The 23,971-nt window shown below is 37.3% G+C and overlaps 1 protein-coding gene across 5 annotated transcripts in view; it reads left to right on the forward strand.

The window, feature by feature from the left end:
* EPB41L2 (erythrocyte membrane protein band 4.1 like 2) overlaps positions 1-23,971 on the forward strand; it is a 124,630-nt gene that overhangs the window by 94,865 nt on the left and 5,794 nt on the right. Inside the window, exons 12-20 of one of the 5 annotated variants that reach the window (XM_059829682.1) lie at positions 1,891-2,072; positions 6,486-6,548; positions 9,383-9,529; positions 11,131-11,235; positions 15,407-15,460; positions 15,669-16,229; positions 18,100-18,222; positions 18,621-18,719; positions 21,420-21,500. In XM_059829682.1, coding sequence (XP_059685665.1) covers positions 1,891-2,072; positions 6,486-6,548; positions 9,383-9,529; positions 11,131-11,235; positions 15,407-15,460; positions 15,669-16,229; positions 18,100-18,222; positions 18,621-18,719; positions 21,420-21,500 — 1,415 coding nt within the window. The remainder of the gene's footprint in view (positions 1-1,890; positions 2,073-6,485; positions 6,549-9,382; positions 9,530-11,130; positions 11,236-15,406; positions 15,461-15,668; positions 16,230-18,099; positions 18,223-18,620; positions 18,720-21,419; positions 21,501-23,971) is intronic. The other 4 variants (XM_059829706.1, XM_059829689.1, XM_059829698.1 and 1 more) reach the window with 4 other exon arrangements.

The following is a 23,971-nucleotide window of genomic DNA, read 5'->3' on the forward strand; positions in this document are numbered from 1 at the left end:
GTTGTGTACTTATCCTTGTAAGGGTTACTCTTGCTCCACTCCCACCTCACCCTCACTAGAGGGACCACAGCATGCTGGAGGAATGGGCTGAAAGGAACCTTATGAAATTCATCAATAATAAATGCAAAGTCCTGCATCTGAGGAGGAGTAACACCATACACCAGTACCTGCTGGGAGACCAACTGCACTGAAAGCAGTTTTGCAGAAAAGGATCTGGGGACTCCCGCTGGCCAAGTTGAACATGAGTCAACAGTGTACCCTTACAGCAAAGAAGACCAACTGCATCCTGGGTTGTATTAGCAAGAGCATAGCCAGCACATTAGAAGAAATTATTATTCCTTTCTATTCAGTACTTTGTGAAGACCATATCTCGAGTACCGTGTCCGTCTTTGGGCTCTCCAGTATTAGATGGGCATTGACATATTGCAATGAGTCCAGTAAGGGCCACCAAGCTGGCCAGAGGGCTGGGGGCCATGATGTATGAGGAGAGGCTGAAGGAACTGTGATCCTTCAGCTTCAAGAAGAGAAGGCTGTAGTGAGATATTGGTGTCTACAGCTACCTACAGGGAAGGTATAGAAAAGACAGAGCCACACTTTTCTCGGAGGTCCCCAGTGATAAGGTAGTGGGGAGTGCCTGCAAGTTGAGACATAGCAAATTTCAGTTCTAAATAAGAATATTTTTTTGTTTGTTTAAAAAGATCTTGGGTATGCTCAAAACTCAACTGGACAAGTCCCAGAGCAACCTGGTCTAATTGGACCTGCTCTAGGCAGGGGGTTGGACTAGCTGACCTCCAGATGTTCCTTCCAACCTAAATTATTCTGTGATCTGTCAAAAGTTACTTGTGGAACTTGAGGGACATATACCCAAGAAATGCTCTATTTGCCACTGAAGAAGGGATCAGAAGCTTAAACTGCAGAACTTAAATCTCAGGGAGGCCCTGAAATCCTAACATCCCAAGTTCCCCATTTGCCGTTAGCTGGCCTTGGCTTCTTAGCAGCTTAAGGGAGTCTCTCATGTGGAGCTGAGACTGTTTTCAAAAGAGGATATCCCTCAAAGGTACTCTGAGAAATGCCTCTCCTCTCAACTTTCTGCACCTTGGCTTTGTAAAGTCAAGGCATACGGAGGTATTACAGCAGATTGCTAAATGAATGAAGTTTATATCAAAGTTGTGTTTATTAAAGCTGCTTAATTTAATGAATTCTCCTGTATTTCATTACTACTATTTTGACTGAGCCAGTCATCCTGATTTTAAAAAAAGCACCATCCTGCTCATTAATCCTATTATGCTGAATCAAATAAGAGAAAAAAACCAATTTAAGACCTTTCACTCTATTGTGCTTTGACTATATTCAAGCATACATATTCAGTATTTCCCCCTTCCATTTTTCTCAAACATATAGGGAGGAAAAGTCTTACTTTCACTGAGCTGTTGTTTTTGCAGTTTTGCTAAGGTTGCAGAATAAAAATACTGTAGCTATTTCTGTATTGCATTAAAACAGTCCTCTCAAAATAGTGAATTTCTGCAAAACACTGTTGCCTCTTTCTCTGTTTTGTTATGTTGATTTACACAATCACAAGAACAGTACCTTTAATTTGTTTTCCAAGACTAATCAGAAAGTTGATAATCAAATACCTACCTGATATTGTGAGGGGGTTTTTTGCTTGCATAGGAAGTGCACATTATATGACAAGGGTACATTGCTGTTCATATCAGTGCAATGAGAACAACAGACTTTTTGCAAAGCCAAGAAGCTGAAAAATATTGCATCAGTCAGTAACCAGCCTATATTGCTCATTGCTGACATCACCATAAAATCATTTTGATAAGTCTTAAAAACAAAATGTTCCAACTTACCCAAATTAACCAAAATTATTTTGTTCTCTAATAGCTCCTATGGGTATCTCGGATCAAAGTCTGCTAAGAGACTTCCCTGCTACTGGAGGGCAGGCTGCTGGAGGTAAAATCATTGACACTGAAGCTGCTGGTCAGGCCAAGTTAAAAGAAGGTGGCAGGGAAGAAGATGGAAGCCCAGTCAAAACTCCGCAATTAGAATTGACTCAGGATGGAAAGGTATGGCTGACTTTCACACCAAAATTATTTGTTCATGTGTCCATGTGTAGTTATTTAGTGCCTATTGCTTCTGAGCATCATACAGAATACCATATTAAAATATTAGAGGAATATTGCCAAGTGCTTTCTGTAGGTTTAACTTAATGTAAGTGTATGTAAGCAAAAGAGAATACAAACTTCTGAATGGCATTGACCTAGAGTTTCCTTCATTGCTATAAATTTAATTTGAATTCTCAGTAAGCTTGCATGAGTACTTGAAAAAAATGTTTCGAAGGGTAAATAATGTTTTACTAATTTCCTTAGTTTGTTTAGATTTTAAAAAAAAAATGTTAGTATATCCACAGTTGCATACATTCTACAAAGTTGGGTATATTATGACTATGTTTAATTACCATAGGTAACAGTATTGTTTTAGTAGCCATTGCAGAATTATTTAATCCTTTAAAAACTTTTATGTTGACTGAGGTGTAGATTTCTGTGAAAAGTTGAGTACTTTGGTCTGTTCATGTTGCAAACAACCGTTTAATTGTTTGTTTGAGCTACTGGGGGAATAGGTTAAAAAATTAAATTTAAATCTTGTATGATTTGATGTAAAAATTTCCTTCCAAAGTATCAGCTAAAATCTGCTGCTCCTCTCTTGGAGATAATTTCTTTTTCTGGCAGTTTTCCAGAATTTTCTTTCACATTTAAAAGGTAATTTTGTTTTCAAACATTTTTTTGCAAGTTACCTACCCATTTGATTCCTAGGGGGGACTGCTGAGTTTCATTGTGCGGTTCACCTCTTCCCACTGCATTCAAGTGTAGGAAGGGAACAAATACCAACAGTTGCATTTTTTTTTTTGTTTGCTGGCAAGTTGAAATTATTTTGAATTAGCCTAGGAAAAAGTCACACACAGAATTTCTTTATGGGAAAAAAAAAGGTGAAATAAATTACTATGTTTTGACTTCAGGCTTGGTAAAATGGTGATACTCCCTTGTTTTCAAAGTGGCAGTATCTTTCAATATTATATCCAAAAGAAGAAGAAGAAAAAAAAAAAGCGCAGTATTTTGGGAAGTTGTTCCAGGAAGCTGTTCAGTAAGGTTTTGTTACACATGCCAATTCTGTGAACAGCTTTCTTTCCCCCCTAGTGCAGATCCTTCTTTTCCTTTCTGGCTCTCTTTAAGTCTTAGAGGAAACGGTTATAACCCCAAGAAGCAAAGTGCCAGCTTGTCTTCGTGTACTGCACTGTCCCCTGACCTTTCTGCCAAAGCTTTGAATGTCTGTCCGCTTCCATCTGTTTTAAGTGACTATTACAGTTCAAAAGTGCACAATTCTCTACAGCCTGAGAACAAAACATTCGTAATGGGTTCCTTTCATAATGCACAGAAGTAAACAAGATGTCTGCTTGTAAAACACAAGGGGATTTCTATTTTTATTGGGCATTTCTATTGCGTTAGTAGAGCTATCCCTGCTTCTAAGTAAAAATTTTCTAATTTTTCTAACTAATTTCTAACTAATAATTTCTTTTTTTCCCCTCTTCTTGTGCCTTCAAACTTGCATTCTGTTGTGCTTTCATTTTCCATTGTGCACAAAATGTTTTTCTTCAGCTTGCTCACGTACACCCATCATCACTACCCATCCATTCTGTGTCATCCCATCTCACAAACCTGTCACGTGTCCCTGAGCTGGACATGCTTTCAGATATTTCAGAGGAAGATCCCTTTGGGGAGCCCCTCCTTACCATCCCAGACATCTCAGAGTGCAATTTCATGAAAGAAACACCAGATCATAATAAAAACAAAATAGCTTCACCGAATAGTATCTTTGAATCTATGAGACCCCTAGCTAGTCGAGGTTCCCCGGCTGTGGAGGGAAAAATCCATACAAATGACTACAAAAGCACTGAGTTGTGTGTCTTGTTCAGCTTTATCAGATGCTTTTCTTTTAGTTTCCATTCGCTGCTTGATGAGGATGGTTATATTACTTTTCCTAGCCTTCCTGATGTTTGCATCTCTTTCCTCCCACCTGGCCTTCAGCACTATGTTCCTATTACTTCTCCTTCCTTCATCCCCTCTTTTCTTCTTATCTTCGTGCTGCTTCTGTCTGCTTTCCAGTCTATTCCTTTTTCACTCACATTCTCCCTTCCTCTCGCTCTGTCCCTCTGCTACCTGGAGCCTAAGGCGACTTCCTTTAGTGCCTCTAATGATAATGACCTGAATGACAAAGCAGAGGAAGAGGAGGTGTGTAATTTTGTTGCTTAAATGTTGACACCTGCACATAGCTTTTACACTTGTTCTCCCAGAGGCTTGCTCAGATTTGCACACTTCCTAGTATAGGGATATGTCTATGTACATGCCTGTGTATATATAAAAATACACAAACACACACGTGTATATCTCTATCTTTCTAACTCTTCTCATTTGTGAAAAATTGCCATTGCAGGATTTTTAGTCAACAGATAGCTGGTGGTTCTGCTGGTTTTTCTGCCTGAATTCCTACAGCATGCATAATTTCATTAGATTCCATAGATACTGAGCTGCAGGTGGAGTTGCTTTGTAGTTCAAAATGTTTACAAGCACATAAATCTGTACACTGAAAGTGCTGTGTAATAATAGATATATTATGACTTGATACTATTTGCAAGTTGTGCTTACTTGCATTATGAGTTTGTGTTAAAATGCGTATCTTCTGCATGCATTGACTGGAACGCACTTCTCCAAAGTTCTGTTTAGATGTGAAAAGTGAAATTCCTAAAAGCTGAATTCAGAAAACTGTGAATGCTTTAAAATCAGCTTATTCCATATGTCAGATGTTTTTGCTCTACAAGGATGTGTGCAAAGTTGAGTCTGTCCAAGGCACCTTTTTTTTATTTTTAAGTGCTTTGATTAATCTCTAGCAGCAGTTAAGGTGGAGGCTGATTTCATTCACTAGCTAGGATTGCAGGTTGTGTCAGACTTTAATCACTGGAGTCTGAACATTCTTTGAAATACACTGTTAAAATTGCTGTACAGAAGCCTCAGTCACTCTCCTTTCCTTATGTCTGCTGTGCATGTTACAGCAATATCACTAGAAAAAGGTGGTTTATTTTGATCTTCAAAGGAAATACGGAAACAAATATTACAGAATTGAAAACGGGGAGGGCCTGTTAAATGTTACATTTAATTAATAAAGTTTGTTAAAATGATTAAATCAACACAATGTACATATTAAAAACATGCTAAATACAACATGATGCCATTAAAAACACCAGCCTAAGTTAAAATAATGAAAAACATGACTTTAAAGACTTTCTCAATTTTTCTGTAACCTAATTCAATCCATCTTTTGTAACATAAAGTTGCAGAAAATAGAACCCTAGATAAGCGAGAAATGAATAAAAATGTGATGTGTACCATGACATATGTGTATTCACACAGAATCCAAAATGCAAGAATATGTGCAATAAGTAAACCCCTCTTCAAATTTATGTACTTGCACAGTGTTGATTTCTAAATGCATCTTTTCCTAAGATTAGCAGTTGATATTTGTTCCTGTGGAAAGACTGGGAAGTGGTTTGCTTTTTAAAGAATGCTGTTCCTTAAGGCATTCAGAATACTTGTAGGTTAGATATGAAGATTAGCTGTCATTTCCAAAAGAGCGCATTGCAGTTTGAGGAAGAATATATTCACCTAAAAAGGGTGGCGGGGTGCAAATAACTCATCCCAAGACTGCAGCATTCTTAAAATAATTAAGACAGTTTGTAAATACAGTATTTAGGTGTTTGACTTGAATCCTAGACTCTCTTACAAAAAGAACTCGTACATTAGATTCCATTTTCCCATCAACTTGTTGCAGAGTTTAAGGCGCTTACCATAGAAATTACGCATATCATTTTTTTTTCTGTACTCATTCTTAAATTTCCATCTGGGAAAACAGTAAAAAGCACAGCAAGAAAGGGACATAGTGTGAAACTTCCATTTTTCATGCCGCTTATGCCAAATACTACTTCAGCCATTCTACAATAATGTAGGTGAAGGAAGACCAAAGTCGCTTAATTTCAACAACATCTGGGGCCGAAACAGTAAAGGTCTGTAAATACAGCACGCTTTGCAGCATTTACAAAGAGATGAAGCCTCTGTGTTAGTCTGTAAGTGTATGTTAACAGTTCCTTTTCTTGATAATTTGCCACGTGCTCACATAGGTGGAATCTGAAGAGGAGGAAGCACAGAAAGTGCATGGTTGGTTTTTTACAATTAAATCTGGCTGTAGCTACCTGCCTTGTTAGCACCCTAAACTTTCTGTGGATTTAGTCTGAATAGTGCCTTTTCACCTTACCATTTTGTTTCCTTTATTTAAGTGTCTGATTCTAAGGGTCTTTTTTTATTTACTTGCTGGTACATTTTATGTTCATTTTGGTTTTGTTTTGTTTTTTTGTGTGTGGCTTAATTTCACAGAGCAATTCCTTGAGAGTAGACGGGGAAAATATTTATGTCAGACATAGCAATTTAATGTTGGAGGTTTGTATATAATATAAGAAACACTTTCCTTTCTCACGGGCTGCCAGGCTGCATGGGATGGGAGGTCACTTGCAGGCTGTTACGGACACAGTGCATGAAGTGCATGGGGGAAAACGGCTTGGAAATGTTGCATGTTATCATTTCAGTTTCTGAGTTTAAATTAAAAACAAACAAACAAACAAAAAACCCCCCACAACCACAAAAAAAATGCAAACAAACCAAAAAAACCCTCAGCTTCAATGTTGAATGTACATTTTGTATATTTTTGCTAGACATTTTCAATGTGGCAACTGGGAATAATAGCCCTGTTTAGATAAAGCAAACACATGGGTCCAATTCATAATCCTAAATGGGATTTTTATCCATTGCTGCTCAATGTGTGCATCTTCTTTTGAGCAGGGTTTCTAGTTTTCACCAGTTTAATCAACCTTTATCAAATACATTATCTGAATAAATGGAGTTAGTAGGGCACAAGCAGTGATAGAAGTATGGAAAAACTAATTCTGGTTCTGACGCTCGTTGATTTTAGGAGCTTTGAGAAATGTATGCGAGGATCAGATTTTAAAGGGAATGTTTAGATATGCTTCTGAAATCTTTGCCTTATTTTTTCACTTTTCAGATGGAAGTAATTCTTGCTTCCTAAAGGTTGGTTTTCATTTAAGATGAGCAACAACAAAGAGCTTTGAACAGTATGTTAATGTGCAGTGCTTTGTCATTGAAGTAGAGATTTTTATTATAAGAATTTCCATAAAGTCTGTTAATCTGGATTATTTTATCAAAGACTGTCTGTAGTTACAATCAGTGTCATTTAACTTGTGGTTAATAACATAAACTAGTAACTGGAGAAATTTTAGAAAATCCTACTGCTGTCTTTATTTTATTCATCCAGATGGGGCTGTAAATAATTCCCTTTGTCACAAAAATTGTCTTTTTAAAAATCATTGGGTTTGTTCAGTAATAAGGAGATGTATGGATCACAGTAACCCAACTAATAGTTTTTTGGCTTCTTGCAGCTTTTGATCACTATTGAAACTTTGCTTGTATATAACTTACTAAAGCACTGAAAGCGTGCATTGTGTAACTGCTTTGATCAAGTCCAAGAAACGTGCCTTGTGTCAAGCCAAGACAGGTTTTAAAATTATGCCATGATTGTTACAAGCTTCAGTTGGGTAATAGAATGCCTTTGGCATAAGGTTTTACTTCACTCAGAAAATAGATACTTTAGGGGGACATACTTAATGTCTCGTTTGTTAGTCCTAGATTAAAAGTGAAGCATTGGTCCTGTGACAATATGAGCCTACTGAGTTGCCAGAAGGGGAGAGGTTCTTTGTGTTCAAAGTGCATGTGTGAATAGTCGCAGAATTAGGAAATAGATATGCAGCACTAAACTGTTACTGGTGCTGAACATGCAAGTGAAAAGGAATTAGAAACTAATGAGTTTGTATTGGGTTTGGATTTTTCATGACTAAAGACGGAGTGTCTTTGCATTGTGAGCAATGACTATAAAAATCGTAACCAAAATGTTAAAGTAACATTTCAAAATCTTCTGTTACAAAGTATATAAAATCTTTGTACAAAACCCAGATGCTTTACCTGAATTGTTGTATCTGATTACATTTTTTTGATAAAACTTTGTTAATAATTATGTCTACGTTGATATTATACCATTTTAATCTTCAGTCTTTTAATTCTGTACTAAAAATGGATCTGAGGCTTAAACTTGAATTTCATCATAGAATACTGAAAAAATATTTTTGTGTTAGAGTGTACATAACCAACACACGCTTTTCTCAAGACCTGGCATGCTGGAAGGAGGACAGATTATGAAAGCACAGATTATGAATTCTGCTCTTCCCATCAAAGCCCAGCATTGTATTTAAAGGATAATGAATTTCCAGGAGAGCTAAGCAGATAGATTTTTGCATACTTACCAGAACAGTTATGTTTCTGCATAGCTCCTGATCCTTATGTCTGCTCCTGTATCTGGCATAAAGTGAAAGACTTGTAGTTATTTGATCCAAGATGCTGCAGCTTAGCCTCAATGGGTCATCACAAAATCTAATTTGATACTCATGCTGTGGTGTCCCCTTTTGGCACTTGCCTGTGTAGATGCAATTTAGAAATAACATCTTTTTGGTATTGGCATGCACAAAAACTATCCCTACTTGAGTGCTGTGTCTGCTGTCAGGTTCTTAAATGTGGAATTGTCTGACATCAGGCTTTAAGTCTTTAAATCTGATTCTTCCCGTAAGTTTAAGCCTACATGACAGGCAAAATGAGTCGTCCCTCTGAAGTTAAGCAGGTGTTAGTTGCTTGTATATTTGGCCCTGTAGTATTTTTCATGGAGCTTGTAATATCAAGAAAGATGCATTTTTATAATGTTTCTTGGATTAGACTATTCGCTCTTCCAGCTGCCTTCAGTAATGTTATTTGTGCAGTATCTCAAAATGCTGACTTCTGTGCTTACAGATTTTAGATGAAAGCAAGCAACTACTGGAAATTATTATTATTTCATAGGGCTAGTAGTATCATGTTTTGGGTGAAAATAGCCCTCTGTTAAATAACCATGCACAGCATTATTTTTCCTTTACCTTAAAATACGGAAGAAACAGTGTATGAGTGGACCTTCATTACAAAAATAAAAGCAAAAAAATCTTAGTTCCCTTATAGCCTGAAACATTTTTATTTTTAGGCACTCCAAGGAAGAACAGCTCTTCAGACACAAGGCACTTTCCTTGGTTTGGTTTCTTTTTTCCTTTTTTTTTTTTTTTCCAGTTAAGTTTGCTTTTGTTGTTGTGTTTTGTCCTACTTTGTTTTACATTGCGGGTTGCTAGGACCTGGATAAGACCCAGGACGACTTACTGAAACACCAGGCTAGCATTAGTGAGCTCAAGCGCAATTTCATGGAATCCACACCTGAACCACGCCCAAATGAGTGGGAAAAGCGGCGTATTACACCTCTGTCCCTACAGACACAAGGGGTATGTCACTGCAGACGCTTGTCCGCATGCGTTTCCATACAACCCTGTATATAATATGGTAAATGCAATTTGTCCTTTAGATTAACACTTTCTTTGGCTAATGTAATATTTGTTTATACTAAGTATACATTAACTTTTTACCACTTACCATTGGACCTGACTTTAAATAATGTGTGGAATTTTATTCTTCTACAAGAACAACTGAATTAGAAACATTAGGAAAAAAATGGAGGTGATGGCAGTATTTTCCTGCATGTTAAGGACAGCTTAAATTTCACTCTGATTTACACAGATTGATGGAGATAACTTTTCAGTGACAGCAGAACTTCCCCCCCCTTTTCCCTCTCTTTAACTCTTCATAGACAGCTTGTGCATAGATGCATACACAGTCTGTGTGTTGTTTCAGAGGACCTTAGATGATCAATTAATTTACAGTGTTGACTTCTTCAGGACGCATTTAATGTAGTTGTTAAAATTTACTCACCTTAATCTCCAAAAGTCTGTAAAATGGATTTACCTACTTTTTCTCTATACCTCCCTCCTGAACCTTAAAACAGCAGTTTGGAAAATTATTTTCTACAAATGTCATCCTGAATGTTTGTGGCAAGAAAACTACCCAAATAAATTTCTCTTGCTGTTGTGAAACTTTTAGTTTTATGAGGAGATATTTGATGCTTCTTTCATAGAGTAGAAGAGCAAATCAGTCTTCAAAAGCAATCAATTTATCTTATGTTGTTACTCTTTTCTTCCACCATTGTCCCTACCCTTCCCTCCTAAATGTATTGTCCTATGCCATTAAATTCTTAAGTATTCTCTTCAGTCCGCAGAGAGGTGAACTTTCAATTAAGCTTGATTGATGCTACCAAATTATTTTTGTTAATAAGACATTATTCCAGTAAGATACTTAAGCAATCTGAACTGTGAGTAAGCAATCAATTTATCTTATGTTGTTACTCTTTTCTTCCACCATTGTCCCTACCCTTCCCTCCTAAATGTATTGTCCTATGCCATTAAATTCTTAAGTATTCTCTTCAGTCCACAGAGAGGTGAACTTTCAATTAAGCTTGATTGATGCTACCAAATTATTTTTGTTAATAAGACATTATTCCAGTAAGATACTTAAGCAATCTGAACTGTGAGTATGTGCACACAGATAATACAGTCACTGACTGTAAGGATCACTTCTTTAATGACTATTTTATTAAATTATGGTTACTGCCAAGAAAGTATTCCTCAAATTTCTGAGTAGTACCTGAATATTTCGATGCGTAGTGGTACATGCGTAGGTACAAATGCTGGTCAAATTTTCAAATGTCCACAAAACATTGGTTCATTTAATAGCTATAAATATCTTTTTGGTTAAAATAGACATTCATGTAAAAGTGTAACAATTTTTGTTATGTGGTTGTGTGTATTTTCTGTCTTGAGTTCTTTGTATTGAAGTTGAGGCCCCTCCAAGTTATTTTATCTCTGTTTTTTTTTTTTCCTCATCTAGTATGTTCTGTCACTTTAGGATAGTTTGGTTTTATGTTTATGTATAGTATGTGTCTATCTCATGGCTTGTTGATTTACACTGGTTTTATAAAATGAAAACCAAATAGAAAAAAGGAGACCACATTTTCCAAGTGAAAACCTTGCCTGGGAAGGAGAAGCAATGGACCGCAATGCCATGGATTGCTGGAACAAAACCAGAGGAAACCGATAAGGTGGCTGCCCTGAAACCTACTGCCTTTTTGCTCTATCTGCTGTGGGCTAGCTTGGGCACTTCTTTCTTTTTCTTTTTTTTTTTTTTCCTGATGGAGATAACTTTTTTTTTTTAAGCCAGTACTGAAAGGACAAGGTTAAGTTGTAACCCAGGATCTGTGTGTGTGTGTATATGTATACATATATACACATATATGAATGCCCGAAACATTCTGCTTAAACACCAAATTATCTGTGAAGTTCTGAATGGCTACTGTTTGAAAAGAAAACCAATTTTTCACCGGAAAATTACTGTATTTCATGTGACTAGGATGGCAGCAGAACATGTATTTCCATTCTATATGGAGATAATTGTCTGCAGTTTTTTACACTTTACACAAGAACTTCTACTTTACATGTTCACTATGTAATCATTACTCAAATCAATAATGCTGTAGAAGCAGCTTCATTTCAAAGGCAACCTGGTTCTGAGTACCTCCATGCTTCCGTACCTCTCTTTTCATCCAGGAAAAGAAGGAGGTTTTCTCCCCTATAAGCTGGTTTAACATCTACGCAGTGAAAAACTTTATATAACCAGTGGGACTACTAGCAGTGTGATAGTGATGATGGGTAGCAATTGTGATGTTGCTTTTTTACATTGCTTTTGGACTGTTTTCCACCACCTAGGAACTGGGACAAAAGTAGGTTAATGTAAAGTTGTCAGTCTTAGTTCAGTAACATACATAAATAAAAGGTTTGGGAAACAGTGTATTTCCATCCTAAATTATTTGTTGATGGATGTAGAGAAGTTTGTGTTAAAGTGTTTTGTTACCCCCAGTTTATAAACTTGCTGGTATTAGTAGACTAATATATTGCTCAGTCCTAATCCTGGGCTGTATGTTTCCTTGCCTGTCTTTTAGGATAGTTGGACAATAGACAAGAATAAAGCAGGGATACCACTGCTAATACTCTTTCTTTTCTTCCTTCTTTTGCTCCAGTGAAAATACTCGCAAATAAATAATTTTCTGTGTATAAGAAATGTTTTTTCTTTGGGTACATTTTGTTTGTGCCACTATACTTCTATATCACCGTACTCCCACCAATGCACAGCATCTGTGACTTAATTATAACAGAAATTGTGACACATTGATATGTATGTCACAAATAAATATGTGAAATGTTGTTATGTTATGGACACCCATAATATTTTTTTTTTTAATCCATTCCCCCCCCACACACAATTGTAAACAGTGTTTCATGTTAGTGTATATGACTGTCTACCAGAAGGAATTTGCTAGGAATTTAAACATCTTCACAGCCTGATACATTATTGTTACTACAGTATTTTGACAAAAAGTGCCAATTCTATTCATACATTTAATCATTTTTAGTAAATGCCTTCTCGAAACAGGCATTACATTATCAAACAAATGGTGTGATTGGGGTTTTCCTTTTAAAAGGATTAGAAAACCTAAAAATGTGAAGGTGGTAAAATGCAAAAAGATGGGTGGTATGTGCCTGTCTTTAATTACATACATATGAGGGGGGAGAGAGATGCACGCAGTTTGACCACATACCACATAAAGATTTTTTTTTTTTCCCCTCTGCCATTTTTTTTTACTGCTTTGAGTGGTTAGAAAACATGTGGTACCAGAGTACGGTAGGAGTATCATGAACATTTTTGCCTTTTGATGTCATCTATTAATAGATGAACATTTACTGGGCGTGGTAAACTAGGGAAAGAAAGTGGGGGTGAGGAATACATTGCCCTGATGAATATTGAGCGTTGCATGAGGGCAGATTTAATAACTTGCATTCACATTAAATTTTCTTAGCCACCTTTGAAATATACTTTAAATTTTATTGTAGGAAAAAAAATATAGGGGTTCTTTTTCTTTTCCTTCTCTGTTCTTCTGCATGGCATATGTGTTGTAGTATATGCACAATAGCATGGTGCAACTTATGTCAGTTCAGATTCTACATTGCTGCTCACCTGTGAGTCCACACGGACTGCGGTTGTCTGCATGGCACCTTGGCTTTCCTCTGGTATGTGCTTGTGCCGTGATTCTCTGTAGCACCGTTTTCTAAGACAGAAAATGTATCTTACTGAGTGTTGTCAAAATGTGTGTTATGTCCATGTTAGGTATTTGTTACCTTATTGGCTTTTTATTTTAACTGTTTTTTACTTCGAACTTAATATGAGAGCTCATAGTAGGAGAAGTGGAATAAAGAATTTTAGCCTTTTCAGAGGCTTGTACCCACATGAATTTTAAAAGTTTGCTTTACCATACAGATTTACAGTACTACAGATAATAGACCAGGCTATGAACATAATTTATGCTTTAAAGCAACGTACCCTTTTACATATGCTTGAAGAAACCAAGTTTTCCCAGTAGAATGGGAAAGGCTTTTTGGAAACACATTTTTTAATAGAAATGAATTTGCTTAGGTTATTTAAGCATTTGAAAAACATGTCTATAACTTAGAAAACCTCGCTTCAGTGTTGTGGGTATGTATTGTTCAAAGCAAATGTATTTGACTACCCTGAAGCTCTGAGCCGCTTAGGCATTAGAAGGTGCTAAAAATGGATTATTTGAAAGGGAAAAATCCCAACAGTAAGTACGGAATTACCGCCGCAGTAAACTGTTCTGTTTGGGAAATGCATGGAAATGTTACTGTTTTTAATTTTTATAGTGTGATATGCATGTTGGAGAGATGCAGTGTTAGGGTCCGGCAGGGTGTTGTGCTGACGGCAGTCCTTTGTCCCGTCCGCTCTCACCGCCGCTCCGGGGGAGTCCGTGTCCCCCCGTGCTCCTACAGCCTTCTGCCCGCCGTATCCTTTTCCTTGTCACGTGCCTCTCTCCCCAAGCCTTTTTCTTGTAGGTCTCTGCCGCTCCGTCCGTCACTGTTTAATTCTTTCCTTTCCCTTTTCCAACTCCTCTAGAGCCTAGAAGAGGAGATAACGTCCATTTTGTTTAGTAAGGAGGGCTGTTGCGCTAGCACGAGAGGGCCCTTCGCCGCCGCCAGCGTGGGGCCAGCAGAGGGCGCTGCGGGGGAAGAGACCGCCGCCTCGGCCGCGCCGCCGCCCCAGGTGCTTCCCCCCCCCCGCCGCTGCGCGCCTGCCGCCTGCACTGCCGGCCTCGGGACGGTAGGGGCTGAGCAGGGTACCGGGGCGCGGGGCTTGGGCTCCCGCCCCGGCTAGAGACTAAGCACCGACCCCCGACGCCTTAAAAACGCCGGAGAGGTGGCCTGCAGCTTACGTCTCGCGTATCAGAGCCGGTAAGCTGGTTGCTGGCGTTAGAGGGGAGAGAGATGCAGCTAAAGGGCTTAATTCTGCGTTTGCAACACTCAAGCAATATTAATTGGGGCTTGTTTAAGCTTCACCAGGAATGCTGGCTTACACGTGTAGGTGCTTTTCTTGGTAAACGGCAATAAAAGCTAGGATTAAGTCACAGATGATGTGTTGATTTTTGTATGCTTTTCATTTGAACTCAAATTTTCCTGCAAACCGTTCGCGAAAAATACATTAGATCGAAAAAAATTACCTAATACATAATTTACGGTGAGCTTTCTGGGATATCCATCACAGATCATTTTGTTACAGAACAAATACTAACATAACTGCTTTAATTTCATCATTTTGGCTCCAAACTGAATCCTAATGGGATCATCTTGGTAATCATGTATTGCTCTTCTGACAACGTACCGCCCTAAACAGTCTCCCTCTTGTTATGTATTAAGTTTCATAAAGTAACAGACTAAAGATGAACAGCTAATAAAATCTTACAATAGTCTTTATTTTGTATGATGATAAACTGATAGTAGAATGCTAAGTAGGTTTTTGGGTTTTTTTTACTTTCCCTTCATATTATTTATTCTTAATTCCTGACTTAACTGAGAGAAATAACTACCTCAGTCGCATCACTGGCTAGTGTATTCATACTTTTATTTTCAGTCCTCCGTAATTAAATTCTTATCCCAATTAATAATGTCCATAATTCTTTCTTACTTTTGAATGGAGTATTTCAATGAAAGGAAAGGAAAGGAGCATAGTTCTATGTGAGTCTTGCAGTGAATACACATTATCTGTCTAGTATCGTGTATATACATTCTTAAAGCTTGCTTGGTGGATGCTACACTGTTGAAAAGGGTTATGCATTGATTTTTGTCCTCTGATTGCTTTTTGTTTCACAGAGACATGCTTCCAGAGCAGAAGAGCCTTGTACTGGAGTCAGCGATGCTGATAAGGTTCTACTGATTTTTTCCGTAGTTAAATTTGGCTCTAACTCTTCCAATCCATCTTCATTCTTTCTTTCCTTCCTTTTTCAGTTAACCATCACAACCATCTTTTGTCTTCTACATGACATGAACCAGCCATCAGATAATTTTGTTTTGATCATTTTAATTTATTCATATACTCTACTTTTGTTTTTCCTCATCCATGTTTTTTGTGCAGAGTTCACATGAGACTCTGGACATAGTGGAGGAGAAGAAGCAGGCAGAGGTTGGGATAGAAGAAACACTAGTCTTAGACGAAACCAACAAAGGGAAAATGCAAGTTGCCACTGGTGCTGGGGAAACATGTAAGGTGGAGCATCTGTCAAAAAAGGACTCTTCATCATTGCCATCAGATAGTAGCAGCAGCAGCAGCAGTAGTGAGAGTGAGGATGAAGAGGTGGGAGAATACCAGCCACATCATAGGGCAATTGAAGAAGTCATCAGGGAAGAACAGGAAGAAGAGGAAAATGTGAAGAGGAAAGAACATGAAGAAAAAACACAGCATGTGGAAGCCACACCAGAAGGCAGTGAACCCAAGGTACCAGTTGAGCACAGACAAGTTACAGCTGAAGATTTGGTGCAGGAAAATGCAGTTACCATAGCTACAGAAGAGAAGAATTTGTCAGAAGAAATTAAGCAAGATCTAGGTCAAGAAAAAGAGGAAGAACAGCTCAAACTCAATGGAGATGTGTCTCATGTTGACATTGATGTTGCACCACAAATAATTTGTTGTTCTGAGGTAAATGGTAGAACAGTTTGACAACTAGATTAAGCAGAGATATTTCTTGGGGTGAAAATATACCTGCCTTTCTTCTTCTCCTATTCCTCCAGCTCTTCAGACATCCAGCAGGATTCAGATTATTTGGAAGGGGAAACCATTGTTGAGCAGTGAAATTCTGTCTCCTTCAGTTATGGTTTCTGAATTTTGCTAGAACTGAGTGAGAATCACCAGTAAGGCAAACCTTCCGAAGACTGCCATCTCCTTTTTATCTCCCCCTTATTTTATATGCACATACATAATGTATATTTATTACTTACATGTTTCCAATGTTTTAAGTCTTGTCTTGTCTATTTGTCAGTTGTTTTTGACACGTCCATGACATGTAATTGTGATTGGAAAACTATTGGCAATTGAAGTTAGAAAACAACCATCACAAGTTTTTGTTCCTTTTTTTTCCCCCTCATTACTCACTGCTTTTCTTGCCTTTTTTTTCCTTTTAAAAATGTTATAAATTGATAGACTAGAATAAGTATGACTACAAATTGCATGGGTGAGAGCACTGCATTGTAAGGGGATGAGGCATATATCATGATCTTACTATGAAGTCTTCCAGCGCAGTAGATATTTAGGAAAGCATGCATGGGTTCCAGTCACAATCAGTTGTTTTAAGCCAAACAAGGTTGAAGGGTTCGTTACCGGGCTAACTTTATAAAGAAGCAGAAGGGGAGAAAATGAAGCGCAGGGATGCATCTCTTTGTAAAGTTGACATGATCTTCTGCTGAGTTTTTCAACAATTGGGTGGGTTTTTTCCTAGTTGTCTACCTGCTTGTTCTTGTAATGGTGGCAAATATTTTTTTCTTTGCACTTAAATCCAAATAACATTCTTTCTTTTGTTGTCTTTTGCATACACAGGTGTTCTGATTAATGCTGTGAAAGAATTAGTTTATAAGACCTTCAGAAGCTGCAGGCACCCACACTTCCTAAAAACATAGCTAGTTTGGAGGAAGGGGAGAAGGGCTGCTGTGTATGCAAGTGTTTGTGAGGGAATGAAAGGATTATTTTTTTTTCTGGGATTTCCTCTCATCTGTATCCAAAATCAATGGGAGATAGCAATATCAAAAGGCTTTACTAGATATATTTTTTTTAAAGTTCTTAAATATATTGAAAATCTGCTCCAGTAAGATAAGTCACAAGTTCACTGGCTTAGAGACCCCTGGTTAATTGCTTTCTTTGTGATACTGCGGAGAACACCACTAGCTAACTCTAAACAGTTAAAATGGCATTTTAGGATTGTTGTCAAAAGAAGCCATTGATTTCCAGAATTATTACATTGAATGTAGACTGCTTAAAACCCAGTTGTCAAAGTTGCTTTTCTCTTCCAGAAGCAGTACATATTAAAAAGTTAAACTTCTACATAATTTCCTTGGAATTTCTAGTCCTTATTTGCTGTTTGACTGAGCAATGATAAGTATTTTCCGAAATTAATTCTAATAGGAAGCTTGTACATCTGAGCTAGCTATCAGCTTCTTTATGCAGACTAAGATTTTTTTTTTTGTCCTAGTGATGCTCTCTTACACATTTTCAATAACTGTGTTGCAACTTGGTTTTAGCAGATGCTTTCTGTGGTCTGTACTGTTGGCTGAAACACAGAACTTTGGCAAGGTTATTAGGAGATTAAATTTTCCTACCATGTTACACAGATAGTAGAGGGCTGGTGCATTAGTCTTCATTTTGCTTTGCTTATTTATTGCATGCTTTTTGATTGGGAAGACAGTCAAATACTCATCTTACTGTTATGATTTTATTGAGCTTTTGGTTGTGTTTTCTTGGTCCACTTTACAAACCTTCTTCTGTCTTTTGAACTTATTGGTTATTTTTTGCACCACAGCCTCCAGTAGTGAAAACAGAGATGGTAACCATTTCAGATGCCACACAGAGAACTGAAATCTCCACTAAAGAAGTTCCAATTGTTCAAACAGAAACTAAAACTATCACATATGAATCTCCGCAGGTATGGTGGCTGGGTTATTGTATTGTTTGCAAGCTGGTTTTTATTCCAGTTACTTGTAGATCAAAATAGCTAATGTCCAAAAGTGTTCTAAGTGTTTTGGTTTTTTTTTTATATAAGGACTTAGTTGCTGTCTGCAAATGTATAAATCATTTTTAGTTTTGGAAACCTAAAATACCTCGCTACTCCTGAAAGGAACGTGTAACTTTGATCAGAATTTTTCCACAAGAATGAACCATAACAACAGTCTTACATGACTTGGTAAACTTGGATGGCTTCTATTTAGATTTCAGTTCTAACTGAACTAAAGAATGTATTTAGTAAGAAAACCAGACTTTTCTTCTGTGAAAATGAAGCTTTTAAATGCCAAAATACAAAAATACAAATTTTTTTCCTTACAGTTTGACGGCAGTGCGGGTGGCAATGCTGGTGTGCTGCTGAGTGCACAGACAATTACATCAGAGTCAATTTCTACTACCACAACTACACACATCACAAAGGTAAACTATAATAATGTCTCTCTGAACTAAAAAAAAAACCAAAAAAACAAGAAAACAAACCCTCAAAATGAAGTCTTACATGAAGTTTCTCATATGTCTGCTAATTTATTGAAGAAAACTGACTTGAAATCGATTGGATTCATTCCAGGCATGTGTGAGAGTTAATCTTTCTGTACACAGATTTTGAACGGAGAAGCCCTAATGAATAAGCAGGAGTATCTGGGAACAGGGCAAGGGAAAGGGAGAAAAATATAATTAGGTTTTTTACTACTTCATATGGGTCTTATTTCTGTGTTTGACAAATGAGTATGTACCTAAATTTTTACAGTTTCAGTCCTGTCATCGCTCACTGATATCTTCCAGAATCTTTGTTACTGTAATTGATGTGTCTGAGGTCTGCAGGAGCTCTGCTAATGGCATCTGTTAGAAGGATGAACTGAAACAATGTTTTCTTAGCCTTAGCGTTCATGATCCTTGTGCTGCTGGGTTTAGAGCGTATTTAAAAACAGATCATACCACTAGATTACTTTGCAAGTATATTTTGGTGTTGAATTATGTGCTCTGCATTCCAAGCTTGAAAAGGAAAGGAAAACTCAGTGTTAACAGGACATCACATCTGTTTTAGTATCGTATAATGTTTCATGCCAGAGTATGTTACAACTACCGAAGTGTGATGATGATGATTATTGTTGTTATTAATTTATGTAAATATTTATCAAATTTTAGGTGTGCAACAACAACACAGTTTTGAACTCTTGTCTTTGAACTCTTAACATAGTTTTCCAAGAAAATTACAGAAAGGGAAGAAGGAAACGTAAGGTGTGAGTTTGGGATTTTTTCCCCCCTGAGACAAGAAGTTTCATATCATCACAGAATGGAACAATAATTCACTGCTTACTGGATATATATTCAATATATATATTCTGAAGATTGAAATATTTTTCAGATTGAAAGTTGTAGTCACAGAATGACAGTGGAAGGATGATATTGGAAAGTTATCAGATTAAGTCACATAAAATAAAGTAAGCTCAGAATTTAAAATGTGTATGTTTTCTTACACAGACTAGTCAACAGGTCCTTTTCAGTCTCCTGCTCCCTTTTGGAATCATTAAGCCACCACCATTTTAGGAAAAAGTCTTTATTCAGTGCGTTGTGCTACCACATCTGGGAGGGGGGGGAAGTGGACATTTACTTCTCAAGTTCTGTCAAGTTCAGATGTCAGATAATGCCGCTTTTTGGAAGGAGCCATTAAAAAGGTGGTTTCAGTCATCTTCTACTAAAAAATCACTGATATAACTGTAATGCAGCAGATCCTTATCTGTTTTTACAGATCGTTTATCGTCAATTCAAAAGACGGTTTGAATTTTTTAACCTAACTCTATTTTACATCCCAAACTGATCATTATTGATAAAGGGGCCTGCCAGAATAGTTTTAGTATTCTGATGGTGTTCTTAACAGAATCATCTTGGATCTTTCTAATATGGTCAGTATATCTTAAGTAGTAGTTCATTCTTTTCTCTTATACAGGCTGATTTAAAAAAAAAATAAGGACATAATGTTATTTCTGTGAGAATTTTTCTATAAGCTAGAATGTTTGAATCATTAGAGTAAGAAATGAAGAAACAAAGCACAAAATTATTTCCATCAGCAATGTGAAATATGTTGAAAAGATCTTATTTTCTGTATCAGAAATGGTGTGGCCAGCAGGAGTAGGGAGGTGATCGTGCCCCTGTACTCGGCACTGGTGAGGCCGCACCTCAAATACTGTGTTCAGTTTTGGGCCCCTCACTACAGGAAGGACATTGAGGTGCTGGAGTGTGTCCAGAGAAGGGCGACGAAGCTGGTGAGGGGTCTGGAACACAAGTCTTATGAGGAGCGGCTGAGGGAGCTGGGGTTGTTCAGCCTGGAGAAGAGGAGGCTGAGGGGAGACCTCATCGCTCTCTACAATTACCTGAAAGGGGGTTGCAGAGAGGTGGGTGTTGGTCTCTTCTCTCTGTCCTGACTAGTGACAGGACAAGGGGAAATGGCCTCAAGTTGCGCCAGGGGAGGTTCAGGCTGGATATTAGGAAAAATTTCTTTACTGAGAGAGTAGTGAAACACTGGAATAAGCTGCCCAGGGAAGTGGTGGTGTCACCCTCTCTGGAGGTTTTCAAGGAATGTGTGGATGAGGCATTGTGGGACATGGTTTAATGGGCATGGTGGTGTTGGGTTGATGGTTGGACTTGATGATCTTACAGGTCTTTTCCAACCGTTGTGATTCTGTGATACTAAGGTCCATGAACGGCAGAACGGAAAACGAGATCATCTTTGTATTTAATGGCATAGGATTCTTCAGAGACTGAGAAGAGGCCCATGATAGATGGATTTAAGAAAAGACTCCTGGAATTTCCTTGTTGCCAGATTTATGTGGTGGAAGAAGCTGGAATTCCAGTTTGTCTGCATATCTAGATGTGTTCAAATGTGGGCTCCAGTAACAGAAGGAATTCTCTATTTCTTGGTTTTTATCAAGTTAACAATTGCTAGAATGTGACTAACTGCGTAACTGAAAAATGAAAGGATGATTTAGCACTGAGAATATTTACTAGAAATTGCAACTCAGTCACAGAAATTTATTTGCTTCAGTGCAACAGAAAGGAGTGCTTTGTAGCAATATAGAATAATTACAAGGATGTTGTCTTCCTTTTTTGTGCCATCTGTAGATGGTAAAAGGTGGGGTATCAGAAACAAGAATTGAGAAGCGCATTGTCATTACTGGAGATGCAGATATTGACCATGATGAGGTGAGTATGTAAGCTGTTAACACTTACATTGTGCTTTTTGTAGTCCAGTGAGATCTAGATGATATTTCAGAAACCTGAAATAAGAGAAAGGTAAAGAAGTTGAATAAGAGGACATAGAAGAACCCTGAGACTGTTAATTGTGGCAAAGTTGTTAAGCGATTGTGTTTTGTGAATAAGGAGCCTTTAGAATATAACTGAAAGAAAAACAGCTTTTGTAATTTTGCATCATAGATTGTGTGAATGATTTCTTACTATTTTTAAAGGGATTGCTTTTTTTGGAAGAGACCCAATTTGTTTAGTGCTGCTTTTGCCATTTGGGAGGAAAAGCATTACTAAAATAATCTTATTTTGAGACGTTAATCTGGATAGATGGGAGTCTCTACTGCGTTGTGCCAGCAACGTCTGAATTCAGCACTCATTTTGACTGAAAGCTTTGAAATACATTAAAGCATAAACTGCTCAAATTTAAAAAATAGTTTTTTACTTGTATTTATAGAATTCTGTATAACGAAAGTGATTGTTGATCTGCTGAAATCTTACATAAGTACCTTTCATCTCTATCAGTACCAAAGCAGTACTTTACGGTGTCTTAGAAACTAAGGTTAAAATCGCTTCTACCTGCCCAATTAAGAAGGATGAATTTAAGCAGTACACAGGAAAATAATTGAGAAAGTTCAATTATCTATTCTTTGTAGTGATGATTACACAATTTTTATTGTTTTTCATCTAAGAAACCATAGTAACAAAGTCAATCAACAGTCACTGGATAATATAAATGGAAAAGCCTACCTTCTACGTAAAGTTGCAGTAAATCCAATTCTAACTTTATGAAAGCTACACAAATCAACATAACAGGATTTAATTTAACTTCTGATTTGTAATATACTGAGAGCTCTCAGGGAATTTAATTTCACGTTTTGATCTGTCTCCAGAAAGTGCCTCTTGACAAGTTAAATCTCTTCTTGAAACTCGTAATTAAATGACAGGGCTGTTCAGCATCAGGCATGGCTCTTGTCTGCCTTGACACACGTTCAGTGCACTTCAGATGTCTGGAAAGGTCACACAATACCTTTAGTATACCAGACAATGCTTTAGTAAAAGCGTTTTCTAAGCCCTTCTTTGTTTTGAGATAAGTGGTAATTAAGTAAGAAATGAAATTATAAAATAGGAAATACAAAATACAACTTTAATCATTGAAGTTTAAAGCAGCAGTGAGCAGCTTTTAACAGATTTAAGAAATCTCTACCACTTTTTCTTCAGTGGATGTGGAGCTCTTTAGATGCACGAACTACATGCTGGATGTTTATTCTTTTGTCTTGTAGCTCCCTACATCACTAAAACAGTTTTCAATAGGAAAATAATATTTTAATTTTGAGTTTCAGAATACAAATGCTTATATTAATTGTTGTAATTTAAGTTAGAGACTTAAGTTTTTTTCATCGTTTATGGTTTGATTTTAAACACTGATTCTTAAATCTCAACAGCCACTTTCTTTTAAATCCTTGTTTGTACTAGTGATTACACTTGGCATATTGTAAAAGACAAACTAATAAGAAATTGTTAGGATTAATACATCAGCAAACATCAGTATTGTACCAGTGCACACTGTGTGTTCTTCTCTACATATTTCCTTAATAGGACTTCAAATTCATTATCATATAATAGTTAAGGTGGCTAATTTTGGTGTTTCCAGTCTCTCTTCAGAGTTAGTTAATTCTTCTCCCGCTTACCACCTATGGCTCAGGAAATTGACATTTTTCTAAATTAAGATAAACCTTTTTGTTGCATTATATTTTTCTTGCTCCTTCTAGTATATTTGGGGGTTTTTAGTTGTGGTTGATCCTAAGGTGAACAGCGAGCTTACTGTTGCCTCAGAATGCCTTCCAGTTTTTTCTTGTGTTGGGTTCCAACAGTAATACAGGTCACTGAAATAAGGTTCAGATCAGGGGAAGGAATACAAGGTCCATCCCAGGTGCTCTTTCGCCTCTTCTGCCTCAGAGGGTGTTCTTTTGTGGTTGACTGTAAAGCCTTGTGTAGAATAGAGTAGAATCTTTCAGTTGGGAGGGACCTACGATGATCATCTAGTCCAACTGCCAGCTGTGTATATTGGTACATCTCTTAAGAAGATAAAATTTCTTAAAATGTGGAGGAGGAATTATAAGAAACTGAGTAATACTTAAGTTTGCGCTTCCCTGAGTTAAACTAGAGAAAGTTCTCTTAAACTAGTAAAAGGAGAAAAAGGAGATTCTTGTGCTGAGAAAGAGATTTCTGTTATGATTTTCTTCCAGAGTTTCAGTACCATACTTAGTACACATTCCAACGTATCTTCACATTTTGTTCAGGAAACTGAAGGGAACTCTTATTTTTTTGTACTGTGTACATTCTTGTTCAGCTTTATTTGCCAGATCTTTTGCAGAAGTTCAAAAGCTTCTGGGGTATGAGAATACTTTTTTGTTTCCTGGAATGAGCTA

This window comes from Gavia stellata, chromosome 2 (assembly GCF_030936135.1).
Source record: "Gavia stellata isolate bGavSte3 chromosome 2, bGavSte3.hap2, whole genome shotgun sequence".
In the NCBI taxonomy this organism is placed as follows: Eukaryota; Metazoa; Chordata; class Aves; order Gaviiformes; family Gaviidae; genus Gavia; species Gavia stellata.